General features: G+C 52.0%; 1 protein-coding gene across 3 annotated transcripts in view; it reads left to right on the forward strand.

Moving 5' to 3' along the window:
• Positions 1–18258, forward strand: part of NSG1 (neuronal vesicle trafficking associated 1) — a 32299-nt gene that overhangs the window by 11383 nt on the left and 2658 nt on the right. For all 3 annotated transcript variants that reach the window (XM_073012509.1, XM_038008713.2, XM_073012508.1), the window contains one exon: positions 9753–9863. In XM_073012509.1, coding sequence (XP_072868610.1) covers positions 9753–9863 — 111 coding nt within the window. The remainder of the gene's footprint in view (positions 1–9752; positions 9864–18258) is intronic.

Genomic DNA, 18258 nt, shown 5'->3' on the forward strand with positions numbered 1-18258 from the left:
TTGAGACGGAGTCCTGCTCTGTCACCCAGACTGGAGTGCAGTGGCACAATCTCGGCTTACTGCAACCTCCACCTCCCAAGTGCAAGCGATTCTCCTGCCTCAGCCTCCCAAGTAGCTGGGATTACAGGCACCCGCCACTATGCCTGGCTAATTTTTGTATTTTTAGTAGAGATGGGGGTTTCACCATCTTCGCCAGGTTGGTCTTGAATTCCTGACCTCGTGATCCACCTGCCTTGGCCTCCCAAAGTGCTGGGATTACAGGCGTGAGCAACCATGCCTGGCCTGGCCCATTATTTAAAGAATGGTCTTTAAATAATTGTGGTAAAATATACAAAATATAAAACTTACCACTTTAAGGTAAGTGCCATATTAAATTCAGTGCCATTTAACACATTCACCGTGTTGTCCAACCATCATCACTGGCTAGTTCCAGCACATTTTTATCACCCCAAAAGGAGACCCGATTCCCATTAAGCAGTCACTCCCATGCCCCTTCCCCCAGCCCCTGGTAGCCACAAATCTGTTTTGTGTCCCTGTGATTTACCTATTCTAGACATGTCATAGAAATAGAATCTTATAAGTTGTGATGTGAACATCTATCTGGCCTCTTTCACTTAGCTTGCTATTTCAAAGCCCAGCTACATTGTAGCATTTGCAAGTGCTTCATTCCTTTTCACGGCTGAGTAATATTCCATTGTACCAATAGACCACATTTTGTTTATCCATTCATTGGTTGATAAGACATTTGGGTTGTTTCCATATTTCGGCTGTTGTGAGTAGTGCTGCTATGAACATTCATTTACAAGTTTTTGTTTGAATACCTGTTGAATTTTTGGGGATATATGCCCAGGAGTAGAATTGTGGGGCCATGTGGTAATTTGATATTTAACATATTGTGGAGTTACCAAACTTCTCCGCAGAGCTGTACCATTGTACATTCCCATTAGCAATGCACAGTGGTTTCAATTTCTCCACATCCTCACCAGCACTTGTTTTATTTTATTTTATTATAACCATCCTAGTGGATATGAAGTAGTATCTCATTGTGGTTTTGATTTGTATTTTCCTAGTAGCTAATGATGTTCTGCATCTTTTCATGTACTTGTTGGCCATTTGTATCTCTTCTTCAGAGAGATGTCTACTCAAATCCTTTTCCATTTTTTAATCAGGTTGTGTTTTTATTGTTGTTGTTGTTGTTTTTGAGACAGGGTCTCACTCTGTCACCCAGGCTGGAGTGTAGTGGTGGGATCTCAGCTCACTGCATCCTCGACCTCCTGGGCTCAAGTAATCCTCCCACCTTAGCCCCTGGAGTAGCTGGAACTACAGGCATTCACCACCACACCCGGCTAATTTTTGTATTTTTTGTAGAGATGGGGTTTTACCATGTTGCCCAGGCTGCTCTCAAACTCCTGGACTCAAGGAATCCTCTTGCCTTGGCCTCCCAAAGTGCTGGGATTATAGATTGTGAGCCACCACACCCAGCCATGTTTTTGTTGTTGAGTTGTAAGAGTTCCTTATATATTTTAGATACTAAGCCCTTATAAGATATGTGATTTGTTAATATTTTCTACCATTCTGTAGGTTCTTTTTTCACTTTCTTGCTCGTTTCTTTGATGCACAAAATTTTAAATTTTTGGTGAAGTATCATTTATTTTTTCTTCTATTGCTTGTATTTTTGGTGTCATGTCTATCTAAGATAGTAGTCCCCAACCTTTTTGCACCAGGGACTGGTTTTGTGGAAGACAGTTTTTCTACTGACCAGGGAGCAGGGGATGGTTTGGGGGTGAAGCGAGATCATCAGGCTTTAGATTCTCATAAGGATCATTAGGCATTAGATTCTCATAAGGAGAACACAACCTAGGTCCCTTGCATGCACAGTTCACAGTAGGGTTCATGCTTCTGTGAGAATCTAATGCTGCCACTGATCTGACAGGAGGCAGAGCTCAGGCAATAATGCTTGCTCACCTGCCACTTACCTCCTGCTGTGCAGCCCAGTTCCTAACAGACCATGGACTGGTACTGGTCTGCAGCCCAGGGGTTTGGGACCCCTGATCTAAGACACCATTGCCAAATCACATGAAGATTTTTTCCCTTGTGTTTTCTTCTAAGAGTTTTATGGCTTAGCTTTTATATTTAGATATTTGACCCATTTGAGTTAATTTTTGTATATGGTGTGAGGTAAGGGTCAATACCATTCTTTTGCATGTGGTCCTAACACTGTTGTTGAAAAGACTGTTCTTTCCTTATTGAATGAATAGTCTTGGCCCCCTTATTGACAATCAGTTGACCATGGACTCATAGTTTTGTTTCTGGACTCTCCATTGTATTACATGGATTTGTATATCTCGTCTTATGCCAATACCACTCTTGTTTTGATTACTGTAACTTTGTAGTAAGTTTTAAAATTGAGAACTCCTCCAGTTTGTTCTTTGTTTTCAAGACTGGTTTTGAAAACAGTTTTGACTCTTTAGGGTCCCTTGTAATTTCCATTTTATGCAAACAAACAAGCCTTTGGATTGTTGATAGATGGTTTTGAATCTGTAGATTAGTTTGGGAAGTGTTCCCATCCTAACAATATTAAGTTTTCCAATCTATGAACACAGGGTGTCTTTCCCTTTAATTTCTTTCAAAAATTTCTTACAGTTTTCAGTGTGCAAATTCCTTTACTTTTTAATGTAGGCAGTAAACTACAGAGGTATTAGTAGTACTTGTGAATTTGTCACCAATGCAAATCACAGGTATTTTTATATCACAATGCAGTTGTGGGACAATGTGATCTTGGGACAGTGTTTATTGCTCATAGTTCCTTTGAAGCCATAGTATCAGATCTTGTTCAGTGTGTTAATAAACGCATACATATTATATGAAAAATGTATACTTTTGTAATATTTCTATACCAGTATTTCAGTATAATCAGTTTTCTTTGCAAGTGTATGTATTGTGTTTTTTGCATTTAAAACATCATTCTAAGGATTTGTGGTTTCACACAGCTGCCAAAGAGGTCAACAACACAAACCTGGTGGAGCCCTGCACCCACTGCTCCAGTGCACTGTCCCTTAACGCCCACAGCAGTGGGGGCTGGGCCACCTCGGGGCAACTGTGGGACGCACAGCAATGAGTACAAATCCCTGCCCAGCAGCTATAATCCCATTGCTCCTGCTTTAGAGCTTTTACTACCAGCTGCACAGAAGTGATGTAAATTTCAGGATAATGTAGACCCTGCTGTAATACACACATGCATGCACGTCAGTGATAGGCATCTGTCCTTCAGATGACTGCTTGTGCTGTGAGGAATGCTAGTTTGTCACAAAGTGGCAGCTGCTTCCTGGGGTCCTGAAACACCCGGGACCTGTCTGCTTCCAGTGTCTTGATGTGGCAGACAGGCACCTTTGTCGCTGGGCTCGTGTTCCCTCTCCTGCAGGATGTGTGATGCTGCAGCCACACTGGTCATAGACACTAGGTTTTTTGATGCTTCAGGCCTGTGGCACAAACCCTTTCTCCCTGCTGGACTCTCATTTCCCTCCTCCCTGGTAAGCTCCTCCTCCTTTGGAACATGGACCCCTCCTCCCAGAAGCCTTGCCTAGCAAAGTTAGCCAGGCTGGCTCTTTAGCAGTTCTCAGCCTGTGTTGGGAAGAGTTAACACCGGGGTGATGCTGTGGGACCCTACAGCCCTGCAGGGCTGCTCAGCCACATCAAAGCGCCTGAGAATGTGCCCTGGCTGCCTGGGGATTCTGTAAGAAGGAAGAAGGCGGGGACTTTTGGGACTGAGGTGCTTTGGCCATCATGGGCTCCTTCTTTCACTAAAAAAAGAGAAAATTTTGACTGCTTTGGTCTAAAGATCAATACAGTCCAGGCAGAGTTCCTCAGTATAGATTCATCAGCGTCAGTATGATGATGATGATTTTTTGAGACAGGGCCTCACTTTGTCACCCAGGCTGGTGTGTAGTGGCACCATCTCGGCTCAGTTCAGCCTCAAGCTCCCAGGCTGAAGCGATCCTCCCAAATCAGCCTCCTGAGCAGCTGGGACCACGGTGCATACCCCCATGCCCGGCTAATTTTTTGTTTTTTTGTTTTTTTTGTAGAGATGAGTTATCCCTATGTTGCCCAGGCTGGTCTCGAACTCCTGGGCTCAAGTGATCCTCTCGCTTCGGCCTCCCAAAGTGCTGGGATTACAGCATGAGCCACAGTACCCAGCCTGCTATTCTTATTGTTTTCCTTTGATTTTTTTTTTTTTTTTCTTCGAGATGGGGTTTTGCTCTGTGGCCCAGGCTGGAGTGCAGTCCACGATTGCAGCTCACTGCATCCTCCGCCTCCTAGGTTCCAACGATTCTCCTGCCTCAGCCCCCTGAGTAGCTGGGATTACAGACACCCATGACCATGCCTGATTAATTTTTGTATTTTTAGTAGAGTTGGGGTTTCACCATGTTGGCCAGGCTGGTCTCGAACTCCTGACCTCAGGTGATCTGCCCACCTCAGCCTCCCAAAGGGCTGGAATTACAGGCATGAGCCATGGCACCCGGCCTTTCTCCTTTGATTTTGAAACAAAATTAAACTTGAACATGTTTGTGGGTTCCTGCAGGCACTGTGGACCCAGGTCCGGGCCCCGTGCTTCCTGTGCTTGACGGAGATAATGCGCCCTGGAAGAACGTCCCGGCTTCTAAGGAAATGCGCTTCTCCGAACCTAGAGACTGCCTGGCCCACCTGGAGAAGCCAGGCATGGGAGTCAGATACTGTCTGTCAACCCACAGGGCGTGGACAGAAGAACCGCCCTGGATCTGCTTCCTTCCCAGGCGAGATCACTTGCTTAATAAAACCAAGACAGCCAGCACCTCCTGCAAACTAAATCCATGTTCTGTTCGATGTGTAGACGTTATTCTGGGTCGGCTCCAGGTGCCCAAGAGTTGCTCATTACGTGCTCATTAGGAGATGGAGTATCTGCCGGTTGTATTCATTCATTCATTCATTCACTCATTTACTCACTCACTCACTCACTCACTCACTCACTCACTCACTGACTGAACATGCAGGAGGCATCTTCTCTGTGCCAGATATGTGAATCATAGCCCTGCCCTCAGGTTCCATCTATGGGGAGATGAACTTGAAAGGAGAAGTGAGTGTTACAAATTACCACCCATGCCATGGCTGAAGACAGTGCACGGGCATTCTCCCCAGGCCTGAAAGTCGGAAGTCCTAAGTCAGTTTCATTGGGCCAAAATCCAGGGGTGTGCAGGGCCCTGCTCCGTCCGGAGGCTGTCAGGGAGGCACTGTTTCCCTGCCTCTTCTGTCTTCTGGAACTGCATGGGGCTCATGGTCCCATCCTCTGCCTTCATATCCTGTAGCACAATGTCTTCAAGCTGCTCTCTGCTCTTTTGTCTGTCTTCAAGTCGCCGCCTCCTCGGCAGGGGCACCTCCCTCTGCTCCCCTGCTAGGAGGACACCTGTGATTACCTTTAGAACTCACCTAATCATCTGGGATAATCTCTTCTTCTCAAGGTCCTTGACTTGATTGGATCAGCAAAGTCCCTTACCATGTACGGTTTCGGGAGTAGGACCTGGGTGTCTTTAGGGCCATTATTCAGCCAACGACAGCCAGTTTGCCTGGGCCCAGTCATGGACATCTGAACCTCAATTTCCCCATTTATAAAACACGGTCAGTAATACTGCCTTGCAGGTGTTGTATAAAGAGTACGCAGACGATGACCAGACTACAGAAGGCGGCGGACGTCTCCAGAGCTCCTCCTAATGGTAGTGTTTTGTTGTGAGAGTATAAAGTCTGGTGGGGTGTGTAGCTAGAGAGCCCCCAGGAATTCTGCCCAGATGTGGAATCCTTTGTTTATCCCCTTGCTTCCAGCTTAGGTTGCATGCGGGAGGCATCTGGAGTTTTAAACTTGCTATGCCACTGTCACTACTTGGGGTGGAGTCCAGACGCTGGGGACATTAGAGCCTCCCATGATTCTCATCGGCAGCCACAGTTGAGTCCATTTGTACCCAGGCTGGAGCCACTGCGAATGGCCGCCACCTCTCTTTTTGCATAGCCAACACTGGCCTCTTAGGATCACCTGGGTCCTGTTCGCCGACTTGAAGGTGCTGCCTTTTCAGTGACAAGGCCTTTGTTATGTGTAAAGAAAGGCATCGAATTGGACGGTCTCCAGCTTCTGCCCAGCATGAAGATTGCAACATTGTGTGGGAGTGGGGCTCCCATTGGGTAACAATGGCTCACCCAACTCACCACGCCCACTGTTTGCTAGCCATGGGGTCTCCTGCACACCCCACCATAGACTTAGGTGCTGGACCGGCATCCCCCTTTCACAGGAAACCAGGCGTTGGGGTGGATACCCGTTGCAGGGTCACTGTGTGCGGCCAAGCAGGCCAGGAACCCAGGGCTACCTCACTGTTAGTCCCTGGCAGTGAATGGCTAGTTTGTCCATCTTTTAAGTATTTTCCAATTGGTTGAAAGATGGAGTTGCTGGTGGTCGTGGATCTCCAAGATGCTTACGATCATGGCATGTTGTTGTAGAGAAAGCTTAAAAGATACTGCACGGTCCTGGAGGAAATGTGATGTCTGGCTCAGTAACGTCATCCATTGTTCCAGAATCCTTCTAAGTATCTCATGGGGAGGGGGCAGGGACTTAGGAAAGTCTCCAAACTGTGACACACTTTTATTTCACTTTAATTAGGGAAAAATAGGTGCTGGGCTCCTTGGTGCCTGCATGCACGATTGGTGTCCCGATAGAGGCTGGGATGTTCCAGAGCCTTCCTGGGGCAGGGGGCCTAGCCAGGGCTTTGAAGGGCATGGAGGAGAGAGGGCAGGGCAGCCTGGCATGGTGTGGAAGGAACGGGGTAATGGCAGAGAGAACAAGTGCAGGGGAGGGGAGCCGGTCCTGAGCCCTCTGAAGTCACTCTGCTATTAGGGGCCCCGTAACAAAGTACCACAAACTGGGGGGACTCAGAGCAACAGAAATTTACTCCCCACTACTGGAGGCCAGAAGTCTGAAATCAAGGTATCGGCAGGGCTGTGCTCCCTTGGAAACCTGCAGGGGAGACTCTGTTCCTGGAGGTTGCCACCATCCTTGGCTTTGCTGTGTAGACCCAGTGCTCTCTCATCTTCCGTCCTCAGGCGGCCCTTTCTCCATGTGCGTGTCTGTCTGCATCCAAATTTCCCCTCTTTATAAGGACACACCAGTTTGGTTGGATTAGGGCCCACCCTGATGGCCTCATTCGCAAAGACCCTATTTTCAAATCAGGTCCCCTTCACGATCCTGGGGGCTGAACTTCAGCCTCTCTTTTTGAGGGGCCCAGCGTGCTCTCAACTCTTGGTCTCTTGTCCTTCTCCTGAGATGTGCCAGGGTGTGAGGCATGGTGCCCCCACTTGGGCGATGAGATATGGGGCCCAGAGAGGCCATATGACCTGTTCAAGATCACACAGTCAGCAGCTTACAGGATTCAACTCCAAGCCAGCTTCTGGCAAGGCCCGTGGCCCTCTCTCTCCTTAGGACATGGACCCCACGCCATGCCCTGCAGTGGCAGAGGAAAGCCCAGCCCCGGAGTCTGCACAGGGCGGGGGGAAGAGAGAGCTCAGCCTGTAGGGGAGCGCTTTGCCACACCCTGGGCCACCCGCTGACTCTCCTTGGATGTATTTCTTTGCCTTCTCCCCTCGACTGTTCCAGGCACTCTCACGTTCTCATTGCACGGTTCTGCTGGCTCCTCAGCCGTCAGGCCCGGGATCCCGTGGGAAAGACTTGGCTAGGTTTCGGAGGACACGCCCGAGGAGGCTGTTCCCCCGCAGCCCTGCAGTAGAGAATGGGGGTTCTTTCTAAACCTAGACAGATGGGGTGCCAGGAGCCAAACTGATGTGGCTTCCCAACTGGAGAAACAGGTTTAATGATGCCTCATCTCTTCAAGGACTTGAAACTTGAAACCCTCTTCGCTTTGTTTTTTTTTTTTTGAGATGGAGTCTCACTCTGTCACCCAGGCTGGAGTGCAATAGTCTGTGGTTCAGAGAGGTTCAGGGGCTTCCAAGGTGGTGAGGCTGGTAAGCTGCAAGGGTGCAGCTGCAGGCAGAATCTGCACCGTGGGCCCTGGTGCTGGGGCCTCGGCTGCTTGCAGGGGGTGCATAGGGGCTCCCAAAGAGAAGGAGGGTTGCCCAGAGTGACTGCAGCATTCACGGCAGGGCTGGCCGCCCGTCTTCTAGGTGACCATGCTGCACGGCTGATAGGGCACTTTCTCACGCACATCTCCTGCTTCCCCAGGACCAGTGCCTGGGATGCCCTTGGTCTCTTTCACACACGGGAACCGGGGGCCCCATGGGGTCAGGGGACTCCAAGCCTAGAGTTCCAGAGGCGGGCAGGGCTCAGGAGGGCACTCTGCTGGAGGGTCTACCCAGCGGAGCTTTGGGACTGCAGCCTTAGGAAGCAGCAGAGCTCCCCGTTCTTTAACCTTGTTGGCTGTAGGGTCTGTATGTGGCCAGGGGAGAGTCCCAGCCCCTTGCAGCCCCCAGGCTGCTGGGAAGGCTGTGGGGAGCGAGCAGCTCTGTGCATGTTCAGACTAAGATTACGGAGGCCCTGCCATGTGCTGGTGCCCAGCATCCTCCCACCTGGCCAGGGAGCCTCATCGCTCTCTGCCTCTCTGGGCGGGAGGGGGGGCATCTGCACACTGTTTTAGCTTTTTATTGATTTTGAGGTGGAGTCTCGCTCTGTCATCTAGGCTAGAGTCCAGTGGTGCGATCTCAGCTCACTGCAGCCTCTGCCTCCTGGGTTCAAGCGATTCTCCTGCCTCAGCTTCCCGAGTAGCTGGGATTACAGGTGCCCACCAACATGCCCGGCTAATTTTTGTTTTTAGTAGAGATGGGGTTTCACCACATTGGCCAGGCTGGTGTCGAGTTCCTGACCTCAGGTGATCCACCCATCTCGCCATCCCAAAGTGCTGGGATTACAGGCGTGAGTCACCACACCCGGCCCGTTTTGGCTTTGAGACATACTCTTATCTCTGCCAGGCTCCCTGGCAGCCGGGTGCCTTCAAGGTCCAGGTCCAGTGTCATCTAGTGACCCATGCCCCATGCCTTCCAGCTGGGGCAGGCTGTCCCCCTCCAAGCCAGCTGTCTTGCAGTTGTTGTGAGTTCATCTGTAAACACCAGCTGAACACCTACTGTGTGCTGGGGCTGTCTAGTGCTCAGCACACCATGGTGAAGAAAACCGAATCCCTGTCCTTGAGGACACTAACCACAGGGGAAACCGCCAAGGGCAAAGGCTGATGGGGCTGCCGAGGCTCTGTCTTTCCTGGCCCCACGCAAAAGCAGGCTGGTGTCTGTGTGAAACGGCGTCCCAGCGCTGAGCCCGGGGCTCAGGACACGTTTGCTGAGCGGATGCTTGGCTGGTCGCTGATGTACCACAGCCGTGTTGGGGCAGTGGGCAGCCAACCCCGCTTCTCAGACATGTGTCTCAGTGGCCCGAGAGCTGCCTGGGCAACAGTGGGGCTTCCTCATATCGGTACCCTGAGCTCTCTGCAGGACCTTGGGTACTAAAAATAACTAATTTAAAATGAAGGTCACTTATTAATATGGTGAAAAATTAAAATGTTACAAAAAATTGCCCAGTGAAAAGTGATGCTCCTAACCTCTTGTCCTCAGCTGCCCTCCCCAGGTTCTTCCAGAGGCAGTCTCTGCACATGTGTATTGGGGGGCCTGCGTGTGCGGGAGTGTGTGTGTCTGTCCTGCTGCCTTCCAACCACCCCTGACGGTCCCGCCTCTGCCCACAGGTCTCTGTGCTGGTCCTCTTCGCCCTGGCCTTCCTCACCTGCGTCGTCTTCCTGGTCGTCTACAAGGTGTACAAATATGATCGCGCCTGCCCCGATGGGTTCGTCCTCAAGGTAAAGCTCCATTTTCCCCCGGAGGCCTTGGGACGTCTTTGCACCCCCTGTTCTCTCCCTTGAAGTCAAAGCTGCTCCTGCCGTCTCCCCCAGCTGGCCCAGGGACAGGCCTTAGAGCAGCAGAGGGCCAGTGTCAGGAGTGTCCCTGCGGAAGGCTCAACTGGAGAGCAGGGCAGGTAGGCAGGGGACACATGAGACCCACAGGAAGGAAACTCCTGGACTTGGCCCCTGGGAGCTGACCTCAGCAGTCCAGGGAAGGGCCCTCCTCAAAAGTGGGCCCAGCCAGGGAAATGCCCAGGGTGATACCTACCGGGTCCCAGCGGATTGCTCTGGGGGAGGGAGGGAGAGGGGACCATGTCTGCCACATGAAAGAGAGAGGACGTACTGGGGGAAGCCAAGTCCCAGAGAGAGGAAGGCCTTGCCCAAGGCCACGCAGGGACTGGAGAGCAGGGCTGGGGGGCACACCTACCCTCTTGACCCATGTCCCTCTTCTGCCTGTCCCACCGCGGGAGCCACACTGGTGCTGGGCTCTCTACAGGCATGGAAATGCTCGCTTTCCATGTATAATGGTCATTTCAAAAAGCCCACAAGTGGCATGCAAGGCAACAGAATTAAAGAAAAGAAAGGGAGAGGAGATAAGGGTGGAAAGAGAAGACGGAGCCAGGAGGAGACCTGGCCATGCATCACTTAGTGACAGGAATAATTCCTGAGAAACGCATTGTTAGGCAATTCCATCACTGTGCCAACCTCACAGAGTGTACTGTACACACCCACACAGCCCAGCCTGCTACATACCTGGGCTGTAGGGTATGGCCGACTTCTCCTAGACTACAAACCTGGACAGCATGTTGCTGTACTGAACAATGGAGGCAGTTGTCACACAATGGTATTTGTGTATCTAAACACAGAAGAGATCCAGTAAAAACAGGGTGTAAAAGGTAATGCATGGTCCACCTGAATAGGGCAGTTCCATCATGAATGCAGTGTGCAGGACTGGAAGCTGGTCTGGGTGGGTGAGTGAAGGAGTGGGTGGTGAGCGAATGTGAAGGCCCAGGGGTGACTGTGCACTCCTGTAGACGGAGTGAGCGCTGGACACTTGAGCTACACTCGATTCATAACATATTCTTTCTTCAGTAATAAATGAACCTGAGCCTGTAACCTTTTTACTTCATAAACTTTTTTTTTTTTTTTTAATGTGACGGAGTCTTGCTCTGTCGCCCAGGCTGGAGTGCAATGGCGCGGTCTTGGCTCACTGCAACATCTGCCTCCTGGGTTCAAGTGATTCTCCTGCCTCAGTCTCCCAAGTAGCTGGGATTACAGGCGCCCGCCACCACCTGGCTAATTTTTGTATTTTTAGTAGAGACAAGGTTTCACCATGTTGGCCAGGCTGGTCTCGAACTATTGACCTGAGGTGATCCGCCCACCTTGGCCTCCCAAAGTGCTGGGATTACAGGTGTGAGCCACGATGCCCGGCCCATAACCTTTTAAGTTTTTGACTCTTTTGTAATGACACTTAGCTTAAAGCTCAAACACATTGCACAACTATATATTATTTTTCTTCATGTGCTTTTTCTATTAAAAAATTTTCAATTTTTTTTTTTTTAATTTTCAACAATTTTTGTTAAAAACTAAGGACACAGACACACACATTAGCCAGGACTGCACAAGGTCAGGATCAACAGTATCACTGCCTTCCGCCTCCACACCTTGTCCCACTGGAAAGTCTTCAGGAGCAGTGACAGGCACAGGGCTGTCATCTCCTAGGATAACAATGCCAGGCCAGGTGTGGTGGCTCACGCCTGTAATCCCAGCACTTTGGGAGGCCGAGGTGGGAGGATCACCTGAGGTCAGGAGTTCAAGACCAGCCTGGCCAACATGGTGAAACCCCCTCTACTAAAAATACAAAAATTAGCCAGGCGTGGTGGCGGGCGCCTATAATCCCAGCTACTCGGGAGGCTGAGGCAGGAGAATTGTTTGAACCCAGGAGACTGAGGTTGCAGTGAGCCGAGATCATGTCACTGCACTCCAGCCTGGGGACAGAGAGAGACTCCGTCTAAAAACAAAACAAAACGAAACATAACATTGCCTTCTTCCAGAATCCCTCTTGGAGGAGCTCCCTGAGGCTCTTTGAAACTTTTTTTTTAATAACTAGGCATACACTCTAAAATACTGATGAAAAAGTATAGTATGGTAACAGAAACGAGTAACATGGGCATTTATTATCACTGTCAAGTATTATGTTCTGTATGTAATTTTATGTGCAAGACGTTTATACAGCTGACAGTGCAGGGGGTGTGTTTACACCAGCACCTCCACAAACGTGAGGCATGTGTTGTGTTCTGTCCATACAGTGGCTGCGAGGTCACCAGATGACGGGAGTTTTCAGCTCCGCAATTGTCTTATGGGGCCACCATGGCACGTGGTCCATCGTTGACCCAAATGCTGTTAGGCCGCGCGTGGCTGTAAAACGTGCTTGCTGTGGGCTCCCATTATCCATACACTCCGTAGCTGGCTCTGAACTTCCCAGAGTCAGTGTGAGATGCTCATTTCCCGGGCTTGGCACTGCTGAGATTAAAATAAAGCAGGAGAAGCCAACTGTTTCTGGCACTGAGCACGTGCACAGGGAAGCCTGGCTTGTCAGCTGTCACTGGGTAACTTAGGTTTGGGTTTCGTTTAGGTTTTGTTTTTTGCCGATATGAGGACGCAGAGTCCTTATGCAATTAGCAGGAAAGGCTGGAATTCATGTTGTCCAGCTCAAGTCCCCTTTTCTCCTTCCACGTCATGCTGTCCTTCAGGCTCCCGACATTCAGCTCTTCCTTCCTTGGATAGGCATGTACGTGGCACCCACGCCGTGCCAGCAGCTCTTGCTATTGTTCTAGGCGCTGGAACACAGGCGAGAGCGAGTCAGGTGCAGCTCCCTGTCTTCGAAAGGCTCTTACATTCTCAAAAGAGTGGTGAGGAAGTCAATCGCACACTGAATGCAAAGGCTATAGACAGACAGGAAAGAGGGCCCAGGGGTTGGGCATGGGCATGTGGGTGGTAGTTTCTAGAAGGACGGTCCACATTGGAGGAGCGGGTCTCCAGGAGGTAAGCCAGGGCGTGTGCGGGTCTTGGGGGAGTGTGCCCAAGCGAGGAAAGCCCCCACCCTTTCACTCATGTTTTATTCAGCAAACCCCCGTCCATGCCCTAGGCTGGGGCTGGGAGAGTTTGAGTCTGTTTTGGAGGCTAAGAGGAAACCAGGGCTTTACAACAAACAGAGGCAGAGGGCGTGGGCTTCAGGGAAGGAGGGCAGTGCTGGCCCTGACCCAGCGGGAAGGGGTGTGTGATGTTAGAGGAGCACAGAGGGAGCAGTGGGCGGTGGGGGTGTGCTGGTGGGGATGTGGTGAGGGGCCAGCTGCAGGCACAGGGAGGCAGTGGAGGACGAACCCGCTTACGGCCAGACCGGGTGCACCCTGAGTGCCAGACACAGGCCCCTGGAGGAGGGGAAGTGATAGGGTGATCTCTTGGGTAATCTGGGGAGGCTGGAGGTTGGAAGGGAGAGACGGGGCAGTGAGATGCCAAAGGAGGCTGCTGCAGTGGCTGAGGGGAGAGAAGACCGGGGCACTGGGGATAGAGGGGAGACTACAGACTGGAGGACTGATTTAATCTGGGAGGCAGAGGGGTAAAAGGAGAGGGCCTTGTGCAGAGCTAGTTACTCAGGGAGGCCGATGTCATGGAGAGGGAGCACGGGCTGGCCCAGGAGCTGGCCCTGAGGGGGAGAGAGGACAGCAGAGGACAGCTTCCTGGGGACCAGAAGTCTCCACCAAAACCGGCTACTTACAAATAACTGAGGCCAGCGGCTCACTGGCTGCCCTGGACTTCCTTCCTGGCTCATCCTCTCTGGACCTGGAGCGGGTTCCCCACGGGAAGGAGGGGGCGGCTAAAACTGTCTTTCCCATCCTGCAAGCCCAAGTCCCGCTGGATACCTGGCCTGGGTGGAGATGACCCAGGAGATGAAGCCCGGGTCCTGTGCCCGGCTGCAGATGAGACTGGCAGCCACACTGCAAGGGGCCCCGCACCTGTTGTTTAAAAGGCCCTCCAGGTGATTCCCATTCACAGCCAGCCTTGGGAATGGAGGGTCCCCTGATAAGTTGTTCTGGAGTGATGTCCTGTGGGACTTTGGCATTTTCCACTAGCATCGAAGGAGGGGGTGTCCTTTCCGGAGAAGGCACCTGGGAGGCCCAGGGAGCTGCTGGTCTGTATCTAGCTGCCCTTGGCCGAAGCTGGAGAAAGGGGAGGTGTGAGCTCATGAAGTTCCCCCGCTCTCTTTCTTCCATATTTGTGCGTGTGCTTGTCAACGCTGGGCAGCTTGTGTGGGGCTTTTATACCAGTTGCTCATGGAATGCACCCAGAAGCCCTGTGAGGTGGATGGTTATATCCCCATTTTACGGGTGGCCGAGGGTGTACACAGGCTCTTCGTGGAGCCCAGGGTCACGCCCTTCAGTTCACTCGGTACAGTCAGCACGTGCGGTATTTACTAAGTGCCTCCTACTGTGTGCATGCTGGGTTCGCTCAAGTGATCCAGCGTCAGCCTTCCAAAGTGCTGGGATCGTAGGCATGAGTCATCACACTCGGCCCTCAGTGGCCGTTCGTTTCCAGTGCTGACCGAGTGCCGGGTGCTGGTACGAACACACTCACTTAGCTACCTCAGTCCTCCCATGCCTCACAAGACAGGTCTGTCATCAGCTTCGCTTCACAGGTGAGGGAATGAGGCCCAGAGAAGGTGGGGACCCTCCCCAACTCCTCCACATGCAGGCCCAGCTGGGCCACGCGCCCCTCAATGCACGCCCCACAGGTGAGGGCAGCTCTGTATGAGATGGGAAGGGGGGTGGCGGGAGTGTCCGCAGGGAGCCTTCCCTGGCCCATCTGCGCTCACAGCAAGGCCTCTGTGTTCTGCTTCCACTGGGAAGCCCTTCTTCACCCCCTGGGGTGCTTGCCGCCACGGGCACCGAGGTGCCTCCCCAGCCTTGCCTTCAGGCAGCCACGTCGTGTGGGAGGCATGTGGGGACTCCATCTGTCCTTCTCCCTGGGCGGGGCACCTGGAGGGCAGGGCTGTTGCCATCTCGTATGCCAGCCCTGAGCGGGGCCACCACTCCACAGGTGTTGGCCACATCAGGTCTTGCAGTGCTCTGCTGAGTGCCAAGGTGGGAGGGAAGAGGGGAACCCGTGGTCCGTTTCCCTGAGGGATGATGAGCAGCAGATGGAGAGGACAGCGTGAAGGGGCGTGGCGGTGGGCTGGAGGGAATTTGGCCTACGGAGCCTTCCTGACGCAGGTGCTGCCGATCTGAATGGGCTGTTTGTTCTGTAGCGTGTCAGGTGCTTCCCAACGTCCTGGTGGGGCTGAGATGAAGACGCTGGTGATAAAAAGGCTGTACTTAGGTGGTGTCTTTTGGCTTTATCTTTTCTGTCCACTCGGTGACCTGAGACACATCCCAGCTTCTTATCATGAACCACCGTGCATTGACTTGAGTCCTCAGCAACACGGTGGTGTGACTCATTAGCCCCATTTTATAGGTGAGGGACCTGAGATTCTCAGAGAAAGTACTTCCACGTGAACTCAGCTGGTGCGGTGGGCCTGGCCTCAAAGCTTCCCTTCTCCTGTAGTGCTGCCCTCCTGCCAGTGGCAGCCCCTGAACACTGGACGAGGGGCAGTGTTGGTGAGAAGCACATTCCATTTGTCATTTCTCTTCTGAAAATAGCTCTTTGCTCACAAGGGCCTTATAGGTATAAAGTATTCTCATCTTTAGACTTTAGGGTTCAATGAGCTGGTAACAGAATGGATTCCCCACGGGGCAAGGTGGCATCAGGAGCTGATCCCTGTACACCTGCCCTAAGCCAGTGGAGGTGAGTCACTTACCTCCGAGGACAGGCAGCAGCCACAGCTGCCAAAACAGGGAAAACACCCCCGGCGCCGCCTGAACCACAGGGCCTGGCCTGCAGGGAATGGGGATGTGGATTTGCTGCCAGAATCCACTTCCTGATAAACCTCTGTAAAACCCAAGTGCTGTCCAGCGCACCCCCAACCCACGGCCCCTCCCCACCCCCTCACCATCTTCCCAGCCCCTAGTCATGACCACGTAGTGGCTCTGTGTGTCAGCGCTGGGGCACAGAACATCACATCTGATCTGTCAGCCACGACCTAAGGTAGGTACCACCCTCCCTCTGCAGAGGACAACACAGGCCTGCCACTTCCTGATGCTACAGCAGCATGAGCTCGGGTTTTCTGAGTGCAGCCCACGGGCAGGGCAAGGGGACCAGCAGGGCCGATTTCAGCAGTGCTGGGGCCTGGGCTGTATCATGCTCCTTTTGGTGGTCCTGGTGCCTAGCACAGAACCGGCATGAGATAAACCTGATGGGCGGCCCACCTGCTAACCTCACCCTGATATTCCTTTTCCTAAACACAGCAGGCATCCAGCATAAGAATTTCCAAATGGAGACAGGAGCTCACTCCCTTAGAGAAAGAACAAGATATGCCAGGTCACACTCAGGCCTCCAAATCTGCTCATGTGAGAACATCTGAGATCCGCCTTTTTTCCTCTCTCAGCGAAACGTGTTTCTCCCCGTGTCTGCTCCTGACACTACATAGCAGCCAGGCAGCGTCACATGAGCCCGCACGTCAGAGGGGCCTCCGGATTCAGAGCATTGGGCCCAAAGTGGCCCCACGTTGGGTAGAAGATATTGTGTAGACTGTGGCCTCAGCCTTAGTTCCATTTGCAGCCCTGACTTACAGGGCAGGTGTAGGCTTCCCTGAACTCAGGTCCCCCTCTATAAAATGAGCTCTGTAATTGCTGTCTTTGAGGGCACCGAAGGGTGAAACCTCCATGAAAGCTCCAATGGGTGAGATGGTCAAGGCAAGCTGGGATCCACCTCTCAGGCCAGTGTGCCCCACGGCAGGGACTGGATGCATGTTGGCCAGATTTCAGACTGCCAATGGAAAAGACGGTTCTGACCAGCGCCCCCTAGGTAGAGCTTATTATAAGGCTTTCCTTTTCTCACTCTTCTGTCTTTGGGTTGGGTGGGAAGTCTTGGATCACTACCTTGGGCGACACGGTATGGGGTCGTGGAGTTGAGGTTGTAGTCACCTGTCTGGGTCTCGCTTCCCCCATCTATAGAGTGGGACTAGTGGAACTCACCTCACAGAGAGAGAATGCCTGAAAAGCATCCCGCACACGGCCAGTATGAGAATGTCAGGAGGGAAATGCGAACCTGGGCAGTTCCCTTTTCCTGCTTGCCTGGAAAGGGGGTAGGGGAGATGGGCCTTGACACAGCAGGACAGCCTCAGGAGCTGGCCCCTCAGTTGGGGAGCCCGGTTAACCTGCCTTTAGCTTCAGAGGTAGAGAAAGACCTGCGTTCGGGCAAGGAGGTTCCCCAAGGAGATTCCCTGGTGTGTCGTGGGTAAGCCAGGCACAGATGTCTCCTGCCCGTCCTCACTCACTGGTGCTGCAGCCACCGCTGGGAATCCTAGTGTTGGCCTGAGGTACCTGGAGATGTTGAGTCATCAGAGATTCCAGATGTTCACCACCCTGTATTTACTTGGGGCGGGGAAAGGAATCCAGCACTTTCGGTGGCAGAGGTGGAAACTTCAGGGTTTTCTTGTTAAGTACCAGGAGTTGGTGAGTGCTGTGGACTTCGCCATGTACCAGCAAAGTGGCCTTGACCACTTTGGACACTGGACTCAGTAGGGCTGAACCTTAGGCTTATTGGGAAGATGTTTAAAAATACTGATTACTACAGCACTAGCTTGCCGAGTCACACTTTTGTGGGGAGGGCCTGAGAATCTGGAGTTTTTAAACTCTTCCCAGGTGACGGTGGTGGTGGCTAAGGCTGGAGACCCCTGACTTAACTGCAGTCTCACTTTTCCTATTTGATAAAGTGACCCTTCTTGGCTATTAGTGTAATGCTTTGGTTGCTTAGACACACAAATAGTCACAGCTTTGACAAGGTGGAAGGTTTATTACGCTCTCACACTAAACTCCAAGCTTGAAGGCAGTGTGGGACCCACAAAGTCATCCTGGAGCTCTGATTCCCTGTCTCTTGCTGCCCTGCCAGCCCCCAGGGCTTTGTCCTCTGCATGGTCAGCGCTGGCCCAGAAGGGGGCAGAATGGCGGAGGGCAGGTAGCTTCCCTTTAAGGGCCCAGTGCAGAACTGGGTTGGTTACATCCACTTGAATCCCATTGGTCAGAAATCAGTCAATGGCTTCATCTGGCTACAAGGCAGGTTGGGAAATGTAGTCTTTTGGTGGGTGCCACATGCCCTGATCAACTCTCTGGGGAAAATGGGTAGACAGTTAGCAACCTCTGCACACCTTCCTTGGGGTGATGGTGTGGGATCCCTGAGCTATATGAGCACACTGACC

Source organism: Chlorocebus sabaeus, chromosome 27 (genome assembly GCF_047675955.1).
Source record: "Chlorocebus sabaeus isolate Y175 chromosome 27, mChlSab1.0.hap1, whole genome shotgun sequence".
Classification (NCBI taxonomy): domain Eukaryota; kingdom Metazoa; phylum Chordata; class Mammalia; order Primates; family Cercopithecidae; genus Chlorocebus; species Chlorocebus sabaeus.